General features: G+C 40.9%; 2 protein-coding genes across 2 annotated transcripts; both read right to left on the minus strand.

Annotated features, from left to right (window-relative positions):
• Window positions 1–2,919: 2,919 nt before the first annotated feature.
• On the minus strand, window positions 2,920–13,576 carry tnpo2b (transportin 2b). The gene is made up of 24 exons (XM_085356258.1): window positions 13,401–13,576; window positions 12,663–12,762; window positions 12,359–12,434; window positions 12,062–12,211; window positions 11,721–11,827; window positions 11,466–11,599; window positions 11,270–11,351; window positions 10,489–10,611; window positions 10,279–10,397; window positions 10,116–10,176; window positions 9,853–10,024; window positions 8,901–9,053; window positions 7,521–7,746; window positions 7,262–7,433; window positions 6,978–7,172; window positions 6,734–6,892; window positions 6,113–6,200; window positions 5,922–6,020; window positions 5,715–5,810; window positions 5,522–5,597; window positions 5,095–5,194; window positions 4,914–4,988; window positions 3,142–3,271; window positions 2,920–3,033 (listed from the first exon to the last, which is right to left on the minus strand). Exons 2-23 carry the CDS (start codon window positions 12,759–12,761, stop codon window positions 3,164–3,166), a joined length of 2,670 nt encoding a protein of 889 aa, XP_085212384.1. The 5' UTR covers window position 12,762; window positions 13,401–13,576; the 3' UTR covers window positions 2,920–3,033; window positions 3,142–3,163.
• Window positions 13,577–14,914: 1,338 nt separating this feature from the next.
• Window positions 14,915–15,460, minus strand: rln3b (relaxin 3b). The gene is made up of 2 exons (XM_085356259.1): window positions 15,286–15,460; window positions 14,915–15,183 (listed from the first exon to the last, which is right to left on the minus strand). The coding sequence occupies exons 1-2, from the start codon at window positions 15,458–15,460 to the stop codon at window positions 14,915–14,917; spliced, it is 444 nt and encodes a 147-aa protein (XP_085212385.1).
• Between the last annotated feature and the right edge of the window lie 427 nt (window positions 15,461–15,887).

The following is a 15,887-nucleotide window of genomic DNA, read 5'->3' on the forward strand; positions in this document are numbered from 1 at the left end:
CATGATGGAGTTTGCAGCTCAGTTTTGCATGAACAGAAAATACAGCATAAAAACAAACAAACTTTTAAGCCCTAAGGGCTAAGGATTTTTAAGAGTTAAGAATTCACACCAAACCGTCATCCTTTGATAAAAAACACTGGACTGGCAACTGTAACAATCACCCTTCAGCATGCACGTCATGATTTATTTCACGACTCCACTATCCATTTGGACTTTTGAGATTCCACACAAACTATAAATCATATAATAGACTGAAAGCATTTTTATTTCTATTCCCATCTTCCAAAAAAGGGAACAAGACTGGCGAGAGGAATTCACAGAAAAACAAAAAGTACCAAAGTCTTTCTGCCAAACTGCAACATTATCATGCTTTTTATTATATAAACAGAACGGACACATAAACTGCTTCTTTTCCTCTTAAAGAAGCCGTGATGCCCCCACTTTCACTTCAAATTCATCATAATCTTGACTGGCACTGAAGAAGACAAAGAAACAAAATACACCGACCTTGCCAATACAAAAACTGCTCATGAAGATTTAAAAAAAAAAAATATAGCAGTAAAGCAAAAAACAAGCAACCACAAACATTTTTATGTGTTTTCAAGCTTTGAACTAAGAGACAGTGGCGAGAGAATTAAACTGGGGTTGAGATTATCTCATATTTGAAATAACTAAGGATCGGTTTGATTATCTCTATGGTCACAGTCTAGGTCAAACCAAGTACCACTGCGTGTTTCCAAATGTCAACATGCTGCAAAACACTGGCAGATTATCAAATGGAAAAAAAAAATCCCTGTAGTCAATTTTGCTGGAAAAACCTTAACAATGATTATCCATAAAAGCCCCACTGTGCGTCTAACTCTACACCAGCACGACAAACAAGGTGACTATTGGAAATAGCAGCTCACCTCTAATCACTGTCTGCTTTTAAAATTTCAGTGGCTATTGCTCTTTGGCAGTGTCCTAGCTTTTATTATTTTAAGTGTACTGTGCTCTTGTCTTATTGTGATTTGAGGTGGTGTGTTGGTGTGTAAAGGGCAATCATTTTTTTCTAAAATATCCATCAAACTGCACACACACACACACACACACACACACACACACACACACTTTCACGCACGCAAAGTGAAAACACCGACACTGAGCATGCACACAAAGTATGCTGGGGCAGGCTACAACCCTTCCAAATACAGAAAGAAAATATCATTTGCATCCCTACTGTGCACACATCATAACTAAACTATCAAAAACATGCTCATAGGTAAAAAAAAGGTACTCATGCGCACCTACACATGCAAGATCACACACACACACACATACATTCACACGCACACACGTACCACTCAGCAATATGGCAAGGTTAGTCATTGTAAAAGTGCGGATTAGTCGCAGTTTCACAAAGTTATTTTTATTTGCCATTTAGTATTGGGATATTTTTGCCAGTCACAGACACTTAATTTCACAGTGCAATACAGTATGACAAACACTGACATTAGGGTCAAACCATATCATATGGGTGAGGTTAAAAAAAAAAAATCCATACAAAAACAAAATATAGGTAAAATAAAAAAATTTTAAAAAGTGCAAAAAAACAACTTAACAGTCACTGAAAATAGCATTAATTCATTTTTTGTGTTAAGTGTGCGAATTTAAATCCACTATATAAAAAAACAAAAAAAAAAACAAAAACAAGAATCATCAGTAGCAGCAAAAAAAGGACCAGTTTTAAAACATTATAAAGATCACAATGACACTGCCAATCACTGTTTTACTTAAGATATTGATATGGCATCAAATGGATATCAGTACGAATGTAGACAAACACATACACACTCACACACATACAAAAAAAACAAACAAACAAACACACACACTTGGTCACAGTTAACAGGTGCCAAAGGACATCGCGGTGGGAGTCAAGTTTTAGCTCGGTACCATATCAAAAACAATACACATTTCACGGACTGTTAACACAGAATGCCGAAGTAAGGATTTATAAACTGCACATGCACACACGTGCGCGCGTGCACATTCACACGCACAAAACTGCACAGAGACAACTAAAAATGTGATTTTCTTGGTAATATTTCCTCCCCCTCTGGAGAGAAAACAAATGTGTTAGCCCTAATCCTCCCTTCCTAGAGGAATGGTTGCTGTGAAGCCAAGAGGAAAAGATGCTTAGTTTTTTTCCCTCCTGCTCTCTTACTCTGGTTTGATCAGGTAGAAAATGTGACAGGAATAAGTCTGATAGATAGAAAGCTCTGTGAAGCAGCACTCTGGTCAAAAATGAAGGTAGGAAACACAGATGAAGATAGCTAGATTATCTTACAGTTAAGTATTGTTTCAGTGACTATGGATGAAGTAATTTATACTGAATCCTATTCCCCGGAAAAGAAATGTATCACCCAGAAAATGAACAGAATTTAGACACCTGTCGGTCCCTAACTACATGTAGTAGGTCTTAAAAAGTCTAAATTATAGTGCCACCTACAGTCTGTTACATGTACTGAATGTACAGCATGTGCAAGTTAAAGTGTGAGAGTCTGTGTTCGTTGGTCTGTCTCTGTCGGTCAAGAATTACTCTTAAGTTTAAGAATCCCATTAAAATCTCAGCTGTCCCTGTCCTCAAAGCCAAGTAACAGACCTTTCTGTGGCTCTTTTTTCCCTTCCTTATTACTGAATTCCCTCCGTTTCTTTCCCTGAACTCACTCTATGCTGGTATCTTTCCCTGCCTCTCCTCTTTCCCATCCTGTCTCTCCCTCCATCTCTCCTCCGTCTCCTTCTCTCTGTCCCTCTCTATCTGTCCCTACCAGTTAGTTTTTCTGTGTCAGGTCCCTGCCTAGTTAATCTAGAGGTGTCCTCCCTGTCCCTCCCTCCCACCCGCCTACCCTCCCTCTATGGACAAACACATAGGGCGTGGGGGCCGTCCATCAGGGGGAGCGGCCAATAGCATCCCTCTCCCTCCCCCCAGATCAGGGCAGTGCAATACACAGATGGATGAGTTTCCCATTCACCCTCCTCCTGCTGGCTCACCTGGAAGGAGCGAAAAGTGAGAGAGAGATGGACACAAATAAGTTAATATTAATCAAATGCAGTTTGTGCCTAAAAATGCAGTTTAAATGAAGCTGGATGTGGCATTACCTCTTAGGTGGATGTAGAGAATCTAAACCCCATAGCAGGCTGCCAGTCTCTCCTTCAGCAGTGGTGGGAACTGCTCTGAAAACTGTTGCCAGTTCTCCTCCCCAACCTGCTCCTTAAAACCATGCAAGATCTTTGGAAACAGAAAAATGGCATCTCTTCAATATCTCAAGCAGGCAGGAGAAGTGGACTGATCGAGAAACAGTCCAGTGAAAAAGCATAATTACAACCTCAGGATCTTGTGTTATTATCTGCTCTAAAATTTCCACTTTGTCTCTATATGTTATGCTGCAACCACTGCTTACTGCATTACAGACCCACTGAATGTGTCACTTGTGGTCACATTTTAACCACCACAACTACAACCGAGCCAGCAATCCAGCTGAAGATAGCCGGTTAGCAGTGATTCAACTTTCAAAATAATGCAATAGTTCTCTTAGAGGAACATAAAAAACAAAAACTTAAATAAGGAGCCGTATATAGCTGAGAGAGTCCCACCTAAGTAAAGTATGTGTGTGCAAAACAGTGTCCAGTAAGTGGTTACTTCCTTCAGGGACATGGAGTGAAACTAATAGGCATCACCCAATATTTTCTGGAGACCTACGTCATTTAGTATCAAAATACTATAAACTAGGCCAAAATCAGCTTAGATCAAAATAGTATAAAATAGGGCTGTTCGATATAACGATGCATATCGGATGACGATATGAAAACGTCCATCGTTTCATTTTACGCTATCATTTATTTCGTGGTGTCGCAAAATAAACTGTTTACGCAAATATTTTTTCATCGTTTTGATGGTCACTGTAGAATTTCTTAAAGTTCTCGCTTTCTCTTAATATAACCACACCACGGACGGACAAGCGACAGTTTTTATGCGTTGCCGTTAGCAACAACGACGGTAAAACCATCTCGTGGCTCCGCTGTCCGCTTCTTTGTTTTCCACATAAACCTTTCAAAATAAATCTGAAGATCCTGTTGAGATTTTTCAAAATAAACTGAATTACGTGAAATAGCATGCAGAGTGTTTACGGACAAGAAGCTAAAAAGAGCCGTCAGGTGCTAAAAAATAAACCTTAGACACGCCATAAAATAAAAACTCAAAGAAAATTGCGGCCGTTTCAACTTATGTAACACTCGACTCCAGGTACACGATGCCCAGCTGAAAACACTTCACGCAAGTCGAGATTCACAGAATTTACAGAAAATGTAACATTTGTGATACATACCGTTGTCGGGACAATAAATGTCTTATATCAGGATATGAGATTTTAGTCATATCGCACAGCCCTAGTATAAAAGGTAAATTTATAGACCAGGCAGATTTACCAATTTCATTTTGTTCGCCATAGAGGAACGGGGTATTATGAAACAGGTCAGTAATCAAATGCATCAAAGGAAGGGTCCTACACAAGTTCTGTTGCAATGCAATCAGTCTGATCCAAATCCATATTAAGGGTTCCTTTTATAATGAAGCCCAGCACACTGATACATTAGACTGAATTAAACATTACTGAATGGATCCTTGTGCTTTGACGTTTGTCTGTCTAGTCTTAGATCACACTTTATGTGATGGACCCTGAGGGGAATGTGTGCAGTCAGTTTTTCTGCATAGAAACATCCCTGTCTGTGCTGCTGAGGTTCATAGTTAACACTCTGCTGCGCCTAAGGTCACTGCACCTCACACCGAGTCACTCTCAGAGGGAGAGGAGACAGAAGGATGGTACTAGCTGTGGAAACAAGAACTCGCCCCTTAAAATGAGGTGGACCCTCACCTTGTAGAACATGTCTCTCAGGTCATCTTTAGGATTGACCCAGGAGGCCACAGCGTCACAGAAGAAGATGAAGTCCTGAACAAACACAGGAAGAGATCAACCTCAACACTATCTTTTGATTTAATTTACAGCCAAATACGCACACTGTGAATCCTAATGACTGCAATGAGCAGTGTCTCACCTGCACCACACCTCCAGGGTTCACGCCAATCATAATGCAAATCCCACGGAAGGCGGAGTCTTTCTCCTCGTTGTCTCGGATGTTTCGGAGAGACGTACACCTGCATTGTGCAATTATTAACCAGTTAGTGACCGCTAAGCATGATGCTGCCAGAATTGTGAGTTCACAAGTCCCATTTTAATAAGAGATAAACCAAATCAAAAATTTATGGGAGACATGCAAACTGTTGTCACTGTGAAAGACAACTTATTTTGCTATTGGGCTTGAAGAAAAGAATTCTTATTCCCAAGGAATTAGTAACAATTCTGGAAATCATTTAAAGAATGAAGTTATGTAAATGATAATGCATCCATTAGAACAAAGTATCTTAAGTCTGCATTTTCACTTCAACCTCACTTTTCAGACTCAGAATCAAACCATCTCTCACCAGGGTCGGATGAACTGCGGCAACATGGGCGCGACCTCCTGAGGACACACATAGCCCAGCCGGCCAATGGTGATTGCTGGAAGAGAACAGAGATGAGTCAAACCTGCTCTTAGATAAATGCATATTTGTATCTGTACAAGTCCCTTCCCTTCCCCTTGAAAGCATGTATAAAATGATCTGTGAAATCATATACCGGTGTTCTCCAACAGGGTCTTGGGAGTATTGGGTCGATTAATAATCTCCACCAGCTGGTTCAGAACCATAGCAATGTATGGCTGCATCTCCACTCCTGACAGAGAAATAAAAATAAAATGAGACACACGACATCTCACACTGTACAGCCGTACATCAAAAAGTTAGCATAAATACATAGAACAAAAACTGGGCTTCTTCCACGTACCCATCTGCATGCAGATCTCTCCTATGGCCCAGGTAGCGTTGTTGCAGACGGAGATGAACTCTGGGTTCAGATTTGTTCCGAGGATTGGCATGAATTCAGCTAAGAGAGACACAAAATGTTAAAAAGTAGAATTATGGGATACGTATATGTATGTACAGGTGTGTAAGGGTAACAGACAGCTAAATGTTTACCGATACAGGGTTTGACATGAGGAAAGCAAGCCTTGGTCAAGTCACCCAGCAGAGCAAATGAACTCTGTCTTACTTCGGGCATCGTATCCTGGGACAAAAGAGACAGAAAGACAAGGAGTAATGTGAATATACACCATCAAATGACTGAAAGAATTTGGCACATCTAACACGTCGTGGCAGTTGTCCTCCTCCTTCTTCTGCGATTTTGAAAAAAATAAAACATTGCAAAACATGAGCAGTTTAAAACAAAAAGTGTTTCTTTCCAGATAAACCTTCTGTGATCAAATGGCTGCAAGCGCTGAGCACTCTGCTACAAATATAGCACATTTCCTCTGGCTACTTCACATTAAAATTAAATGCAGAGTGAAAAGTAGTGGAAAATATCCTGTTTACATGAGCATTTCTAAATACAACTGATACAAAGAACCAGGGATTAAAAAAAAAAAAAAATCCATTACATGAAATTACACTAATACCGATGTACATGCATGCAGCTAATTTGATTCAGAGAGAGACTCAGAGATTCATACACCAACATTAAAAATGAAAACTTAAACATATACAGCATTGACTCTGAATGATCTCTGGAAAGGCATTCACACAAACATAGGCTCTCCTCACCTGCATGCATTGGAAAAGCAGGGTCATGATATTACTGCGAGCCACGAGTGTGTCCACGTGGCCTCCGAGTCCCTCTGCCAAGCCACTTAAAAGATCCAAGGCCACAATCATGAAGTCCTTGTCGGGTGCTTCATACTGATCTGGCTGCTGACTGTACATCTGAGATGTACGCAAAACGAGTGTCATTTATGTAAAGCAGCAAAAGCATAAATTGTGAGTAATTAAATATGCATGTTTGGTTCACCATGGCCTGAGCAAGGGTCTTCTGGACCAGGGTGACACAGCGCTGATAGACGGGCTCACAATAGGGAAGGAAGCCGCTCTGCAGCGCTGTGGCAACAGATGACAGACACTCGAGCAGAGGGAAGAGATCTTTGTCCTCATCCTTCAACTCATTCCACTTGGCTATCAGTGGAGGCATCAGCTTTTGTATGTACTCCTAAACAAAACAAGAGGGAGATTTTTGTCTTTGTTTTTTGTCATTTTTGTGTAAATGCATGCAGCTGTGTCTAAAACGTTCGGGCTCACAGGCTGGTTGAGATGGTGTCCCACAGAGTCTGCCAGTGTTCCTATGGCATCATAGAGGATGAGGAGGTTTTTGTGCTGGTACTTCCCAAAAGCAAAAACCAGGGTGTCCAGGATAAAGCTCAGGTATGGTACCAGCTCTGTGCATGCTTCTTCCTCCAGAGTGGCAAATGCACTTTGAGGAAGGACGCAATTTGTTTAACCACTTATTAGTAAGAAACTAGAAAGCACACAGAAAACAAAGAAAAGGGAAGATCTGTACCTGCATGCAGCCTCTTGTACTCTCTTGTTGCCATCCAGGATCCGTTTGAGCAGCTCCGTCATGAGGGGTTTGAGGTGAGCATCAGGGGGCTGGCTGACCACCCAGTGGGCATAGCGACTGAGGGTCCAGCAGGCAATGGAGCGCACCAAGGCCTTCTTGTCACATAAACACTGGATGAGGTGAGGGATAAGCTCAGGCAAGTAAGGTACCATACCCTGCATACATCCTGGAAGGATAAACATAATTTATTTATCACTATTGTGGAAATGAGAAAAGAATTTGTTTTGATATTTCTAAAATTTAAAAAAGAATTAAAAAAAAATGTTTTATAAAAGATTACACAATATGTGGGGGGTCTCCCCATAGTTACAGTCTTAAACTTATCATCTATGATCAGTTTTCTTTAGAGGGGACCTAGGTAAACAACACATACCCATTTTCTGTCATATACAAAAGTAATCCCTAGGAGCCAAAGGTTCAGTTTTCAGATTGCTCTAAGTGCTTTGTTTCAGGCAGTTTTTGTACTCTTGGTTCTGGTCAGTGAGAGCAGATATCCTTAATGTGATCTCAGATAGGGCTGGGCCATATCATAACATTCACGGTAATACCGGTATAATGTTGGGCAACGATAAGAAAATGAAATATCGCGATAGAATATGGGTAAAACGCACAGTGCCTTTGTTTTCATACGCACATGGCGGAAAAAGCATGGCGGCGACGGAGAATGAGAAGAGCGAAAGTGGATCGTTAAATGAAACAGATGAACCAGAATTGGTTTGTAAAAATGCTGTAACTTCAGTGGTGTGGAACTGGTTTGGCTTTTGTCCCTCCGATACACAACAAAGCACTATTTTTGGTAGAGCATGCTAGCGGGCCGTCGTTATTACCGTGTTTTTTGGAAAATACGGCACACTTAAAATCAATACTTGGATTTTTCTGAAAATCAACAGTGCCCCTTATAATCCCGTGTGCCTTCTGTATGAATTCTGGTTGTGTTTACTGACCTCGAAACAATTTTATGTGGTACACGGCGCTCAAAAATATGTCAAATGTTTTGTCTAGTGTCAATTATATTGTCAGTTATATAGTTATCGCAAATTTTCAAATGTATATCGCGATAAATGTTTTTGGTCATATTGCCCTGCTCTAATCTCAGATACACAGCTCTGGCTGTAGCAAAAAAAATCCATCCACCTTCTGTTCAAGCAATAGGCAAGTTAGCTTAAAAGGAGGGGCCAAGAAAACTAACATGGCTTGTTTCAGTAGTGGATGAACTGGGGTACCACAAAAAGCCCAGATTAAAACTAGAAATTTATTTTTTCTCAGGTAAAATAGAAAAACATATTAAGTCCCCTTTACTGTGCTTCTGCCTCATCTTACCCTCAGCAATAGCCCCAAGCACCAGGATGCCGGACTCCTTGATGACCCAATCAGGATGGAAAAGCAGGCCTTTGAGCAAGGGGAGGAGATGAGGCAGCAACTCCTCACGAAACACGTTGGCAAGAACATCCAGAGCGGCAGCAGAGCACTTCCCTGAAAAGAGGAAAATCCAGGATCAGTGTTGGATAACTATGTTATAATAAAAGGTACCACAACAGGGTTATAATGGTTATAATAAAGAGGATAAGTAGGTGGGTTTTTTTGGTAAATGCTCCCCAGAGAAATCAATCCATTTCTATTCATATCTCTCACATACCTGCGCGTGCACACACTCTTGCAAACACACACGGGGCGCTTAACAAATTTGTTACACCACCACCCAATGAAGGTTAATAATTAAACATTAACAATTAACAGTATCGGTAATTGCTAAAATCATTTTTTATGTTTCTGTAATGAGTAATTCACCGGTATGTGCACACTCTTTAACCAAAAACTGTTTTGAATGCTAACCCTAAACCTTGTCCATGAATTTTCAAATGTACTGTTTTGAAGAAAAAAATAGAAGAAAAAAAAAAGTGAAGCACTTTTTTAATATTAATACTACACAACAAAACAGTATATAATAGGTTTTAGGTTGAAAGACGTTTTTGACATGACGCAGTTTCCACGCAGGTTCAAAAAACCTACAGGATCCCTTTTCAATCAAACATCCTTGTATTCTATTCTACTTTAACCTTAATTTTAAAATAATGTTCAAAAGATCACCCAGTCCTACCTCTTTCCTTCTAATGCTTAGATTATTTTATGTCACAAAAGATTTCACAAGAACCTTTTCTTTATTAATAATTTAGTTCTACGTTTAATTTTTTGTGCTGTTCTGCTCCATTTTACTTGTTTTGGTAAGGAAATCTAATCTAACTTTAATTCTAACTTTGCATGCGAAACTCACGTAGGTTCCAATCAGACAGCGTGTCATCATCATCGTCCTCATCTTCATCGATGTCCTCCCCCTCCTCGCCCTCCCCTCCTTCATGCTGCAGGGTGACAGTGCGGGACTTGTGGAAGCGAGGCTTGATGTCCTGCTCGCTGTCTGGAATCGTCTCGTCCTCTTCAACATCACCCTGGAGGAGATCAGAGCTCAAGGTGAATTCAGAACACAGGTAAACAGCAAAACACAAGAAGAGATGCCAGATTTGTCCAGAGGATGCTAACCTTTAGTAGAATGATATCTATTTCAGAATACTTCATCCCATTCACCAGTATAGGTATCAGTCTGAAAAGGAAAAAAAAAAAAGATAAGGAAACACATTACTACTCAGATGAAATTATCTCATCATTAAACCAGTCCTTGCTATGGGAGAAAGTGAGCACTTACTGGACCAAGTGGCCAGAAAGGGCCTCTTTACAGATGGGCTGTTCAGCCAGTGTCAGCCAGAACTCACAGGCCTCCAGGGCCACGTTCTCATCTGGGTCCTGCGTCCGCTGGAGCATATACTGGGAAAAAAAACCCCAACAACAAGTGATTAAGAAGATGAGAAAGCGACAGCCAAACATAGTTTAAGGTCGAGATGAGTCAGGCCTTTACCTGGATGATGCTGTGCATGTGAGGGATGAGACGGTCAATTCGGACTTCTAGGAGCATGACCAGAGCCCTGCACACATTCTTCCTCACTTCACTGTCCTCGTCCCCAGCCAGAGCAAACAGACTCTGGATAGAAAATAAACAAACAACAGAAAGAAAACAAATTAAAAACGGGAAGGAAAGACAGGTAGGGTCAACAAAGGTGAAGGAACAAAAACAATTTATTATTCATTTATTATTCTAGAGGTTTTATGAGGCTTTACACCTTTACTATAAAACATGTGCAGGTCTGTTTAATTATTTTACATGTGCTGGCAATCTACCCACATCCACAAACTAACTAGAGTCTAGGAACATTTTGGCCCATCACTGACACAGCAGACATGTCGCTCAACAGGAATAAATATGCAACCTTTTCTTTTTTGTTTTACAGAACACAGGGCAAAAAAACCGGCTTGGAACATTTTAGAAATTATGTCATCACATAGTTTGTCCAGCAGAGCAGCTCAGACTTCATTGTTTACAAAACTGTCAGCACTGTCTGCAACACATGTGGCAGAGTATATCACAGCTGAGCAGATGGTGGTGCGGCGCCAAATGGTGTTTTCACAGTAAGCTGAAAAAGTGCCGTGTTCATGCAGCTTCTGTTTGAAGTCAAAAAGAGGCTTTCGCAAAATAACCCCCAAAAAAACCCAAACAACAACAACAAAAATACCTTCATGGAGCAAAATTTTGCGATCCTCGTAAAAACGTAAGTAAAAGTAAAAAATGTTGAATTGCTCACCTCAATAAAGGTGTCGATGTTATCCATCAGAGCCTGAGCTCGGCCAATGATAAACTGGTTCACACAAGCTATAGCATGGGACCTTGGCGAAAAAGAAAAAACAAGAGATAATTTTAACAAGGAGATTTTAGATGAGGAGGAAAGGAAAACTGCTAATTCTGCAAGATTCAGACACTGAGACTTGGATTTCACTGACCTGATCTTGGGGCTGCAATGTTTGAAAAACTGGAGGAATTTGGGGATCATGATGTTAAGAGGTCTGTTCAAAGCATCGCTATCCAACAACTCTGATGAATCCTCACAGATCTTTTGCAGTGCTCCAAAAGAACCCTGCCAAAAAAAACCAAATCAGAAACAAATTACAAAAGAAACAGACACAAACCTTATCACCAAAATAGTACCAAATTTTCATTGCAAGGCTGTGCATGTGTTTAAGATATGTAACCCTAACCTCGCAGGTGTTATAGTCCTCCGAGTTGAGCAAGTTACAGAGCTGAGGCAGCAGCTCTGGCCAGGTCTGCAGCTCTCCTTTGGAGGCGATGGTCGTGATCAGAATGCCTTTATAATAAAGAGTTAAAAAGTTACACACTAGTACATTAGGCTTTAAAACCCAGCCGGATAACTCACCCTCTGTCATTTAAAGATCTTGAAAATACAACGCTTTCTCCCACACAACCATATTACCTGCAAAAATTCACCCACCTCCATAATAATCTGACTCACACTGCTGAAAAACTCCATCTAACTAAACCTTTTATTTCTCAAGCTTCCCTCTCTGACTGAAACACCCACCGATTGTAGCTCTGATAAGCGGTGAAGGGTCTCCGATGTTGTTGAGGCATTCTCGTTTGATGAAGTCTGCCACATTGGGAGGGAAGTTCTGGTAGTGAGCTTTCACATTGTTCTTCAGAATCAGACCGCTCAGAGAGCGAGTGGGCTCATCTTGACAAGGAAGACAGCAGAGAGGCAACATGAAAACCCAAAAGGAGGTGGTGAGATACAGAGAGGTAAGCAAAGATGAAAAAAATCTAGTACGCGTTTTTTTTTATTTTTATTTTTTTATTATAAATTTGATGTGCACAAACTCACCTTCAGATTTTAGGCTTGTGAGAACAAAGATGAGATAGTTGTTGAAATCTGGAAACTGGTTAAGCTGTTCCAGTTTCTGCAGAGTCTGTTAAGGAGTTGAATCATCTATAAATACAGAGCAAGAATTCACACATCCTCACAGACCTTCATTTCACAGACACTTGATGCAAGCTGAACAAACAGTATCTTCTCATTGTCCTCCAAACTGACACACCAGCTCTCATGGGGGAGGCAACATTTCACACCTTCTCCTCTCACCCTAACTGTCAAACACACACACATACAGAGCCAGATGTAAGGATACTTCTTGCACAGCTCTCTGTGTTGCTGTGTCTGGGGACTGGGAATCCTTGAGTAACTGAAGCACTTGCTGCAGACCTTGTTCATCCGGCTGCCACTCCATCCTACAACAGAACACACACACACGTTACCCGTTTAGGGGCTCACTGCAGCACCTGTAATCTTACAAATCAAAACGCCATGTAATGACTACAGAACAAATGAATTATGCTGACTTATTAAAAGCATCAAATTCTAAAATAGCCTCAAAACCGGTTCTTTGAATCGTAATTTGAGACAAAATGCTGGAGTCAGTGTAAATATGTATAGCGTAGCAAAACAGTGCTGCGGAAGCAGTGGCGTTTATGAACATTTGACATTTCTGGCGAGCACCACCAACAACCAGTGGTCATTTAAGGCTTCACGAATAAGTAGCTAAACATCAACAACTATCAACCGTGACCCTAAGAACCTTTTCTACGTGAGGCCCAGACAGTAAAGGCGCAAATGTCTCGCTCCATCAGCTAGCAAGCTAGCCTGGCGTCGCAGTAACAGGTAAACGATTCACTGATTGCCGAAACGCTTTCTCACATCAACTACCCGGCTGCCACAGTTATGTTTTAATCCAAGCCACAAAAGCCGCTAAAGGGGTTCAATTAATATGCATAACAAGGCAGCCGCACACCAACCCCCCCTTTCCCCCGGCAGCTATCAGTAGCACCGCTAGCTAACAGCATCCTGAAAGTACCGCGAAAGGTTTTACCTGGTTTCTCCGATGTGGTAGATCTATATTCCTACAGACAACCGCGCAGATGCAATGTACCAACTAACATTAAATAATATATATATCCGCGGTCTGTGTAGGTAAATACAAACTTCTAATCGCAGTAGATCTACGTGGTTGCTATGCTAGTTGGTATGTGACAGAGATTGCATGCCTTGCAATCAAGCCGGGTGATCTGTATGATCACGTTCGGCTTCCGTATTCGAGCGAGGTGAAAGAGACGTAAACAACTTTAAGTATTACTGTTATTTCAGTCTGTGTTCAGCATTTATGAGCATTTGCCGCTTAATTAATAATGCATGTATGATTATAAAATTATGATAACATTTTATTCCGTGAACGGAGCAGATTATACAATATACCTACGTCGGTTTGTGCGGTTTCATTTTTCTCCACTAGATGGAGCCATATTCAACGCCTCTAGCCTGTTAGCTATGTGTATGAAGTGAGACAGGGCGTTGACAGAAAAACACTGTCACCAGAGATGATGGCCCATCAACAATCACAATCATGAGCGTCTCCGTGATTTTTGTCACCGGTATGGCACAGAGGAGATATGAGCAAGGTAAATACAGTGTTAAAACTGGCACTGAAAACACTGTGTATACATTCAAGGGCTCCTGTGCCTTCAGACATATGTATTGTTTGAAGAGTGGCACTACACTCAAATTAAGTACTTTGTAAAGTGCTTAGACAAGTATTTAGACGATTTTACTTAAGTAAAAGTTAAAATTCCATAAGTAATTGTACTAAAGTTTTCAAAACATGTCTAAAATATATAACGTACCCACTATTGCATTATCATATGATATCTGTGATATTATTGGATGATAAATATTAATTAATCAATATGTACACTTTCATGCTTCACATATTACTACTTAATTAAATGACTAATTTTAGCTTTATCTATAGTAATACACGGTAGTAAGATGGAACAGTGGTTAGCACTGTTGCCACAGGGGTCCTAGGTTCGAAAAAGAAACCCCCCCCCCCCACCCCCACCCCTTCCCAAAAGAAAAAAAAACAAAAAAAACTCTAGCATCATAAGCCTAATATGCTGCAGGGCTGTCACATTGTAAGCCCTTGCAGAATCAGAGTAAGCAACTACATTTTAAGGAAGGAAAATGACTTCGGTATAATTCAGTTAATCGCAGGCCATGTACTTAACCATGTACTCGTAGTCATCACCACTTCCTTAATTTTGAAATACTTACCAAAACTGTGAAACAGTCCTTTGGAAAATGGGAAGTGCTCTAACAGCATGAAGTATCTTTATTATAACTTTCTTCTTTTTAACGAAGCAAAACATTTCATAATCAACTAAGCAAAGCTTTATTAAACAACCACATCAACCAGAGCAAACAAATATCAAGAAGACATTCACATTATGGACAGGTAGTTGAACGAAAGTGGACATTTAAGAAATTGCGTATGGGAGTAAAGTTCTTCATTTTGAACAGAACAGGGTGTATATTTAGAAAAATTTAAGTTCAGCAGAGAGAGCTGATTTCACTCTTGCTGCAGCCCCACTTGCAGCAAGCATTGGACAGTCCAACCACTACGTCCCGTCCTTTCCTGTCTGCGCTCCGTAGAGCCTCCAGGACCTCTTCTGTTATCGGTGAGCGAGCTGAGCGGCTGAGTCCTGCTGCTACAGAGGCTGGATTTTTCCATGGTTCGGATTCTGCAGGATCTTGCTCGCTCATAAGTTGAGGGATGGGATTTGCCTTCCATGGATCATAGGTCTTCTCTCCAATAAATGCTGACAAAAAGAATAAAAAGTAAATCTGTCAATATTGCAGTTTAATTCTTTGAAAACAAAGCACATTATAGAAAATCAGCACACAAAATCACACCGTCTTACCCGAGTCTTCTGCGCTTCTCCTCCAGCGAGAACCACCACAGGTAAAGATGACAGCTCGTATGAACTCTCTTCCACACAGTTTCACCCCATAAAAAGAGGGATGACCGTCATTGGGGCGCACCCTGTCTACCAGAGCCACCAACAAGCCCAGGGTCAAGAGCGCTGCCTTCCACATGATGCTGAACAAATACTGAAGGTATCTCGAAGGTATGTTTAAGTGTCTCTGTGGTTTGTGTTTCTTTTTGGATGTTCTTTCCACCTTTTATAGGGCCTAGCATCAGCGAGGAGGACCTGAACTCACCTCCAGTGTTCGTCATACCTCGAGATAAGGCTGGAGACCTTTACGGGCAACAATGCACTCAGAGGAAAAGAAAAGTTGTGATTAAAATGCTGAACGATACCAGAGGTGATGTCAACAGTGCCACTGGGAATCTCATCACCTGTGACCTTTAAGTGGCCTTTCTGTCCCTCACATCATTTTGATTGGGCTGTCTGACACCAGCACAGTATCACCATTAACTCTGCCTACCATGGGACTAAGATCACTATCTTTGCACCCCAAGGAAGGGTGCTGTTCACTGCTGACACACACACACACACAC

This window comes from Diplotaxodon limnothrissa, linkage group LG6 (genome assembly GCF_057381915.1).
Source record: "Diplotaxodon limnothrissa isolate DT_005_m linkage group LG6, D_limnothrissa_male_GT1.1, whole genome shotgun sequence".
Lineage (NCBI taxonomy): Eukaryota > Metazoa > Chordata > Actinopteri > Cichliformes > Cichlidae > Diplotaxodon > Diplotaxodon limnothrissa.

What these genes read in the sequence shown, in the direction of transcription:
- rln3b (XM_085356259.1), bottom strand. Translation starts at nt 15,460, where the DNA reads ATGTGGAAGGCAGCGCTCTTGACCCTGGGCTTGTTGGTGGCTCTGGTA. An exon ending in GAGAAGCGCAGAAGACTCGG is followed by an intron (nt 15,184 to 15,285) that starts GTAAGACGGTGT and finishes TCTTTTTGTCAG; the next exon opens with CATTTATTGGAGAGAAGACC.
- tnpo2b (XM_085356258.1), bottom strand. Translation starts at nt 12,761, where the DNA reads ATGGAGTGGCAGCCGGATGAACAAGGTCTGCAGCAAGTGCTTCAGTTA. An exon ending in GTACAAGAGGCTGCATGCAG is followed by an intron (nt 7,434 to 7,520) that starts GTACAGATCTTC and finishes CCTTCCTCAAAG; the next exon opens with TGCATTTGCCACTCTGGAGG. An exon ending in GACACCATCTCAACCAGCCT is followed by an intron (nt 7,173 to 7,261) that starts GTGAGCCCGAAC and finishes TGTTTTGTTTAG; the next exon opens with GAGTACATACAAAAGCTGAT.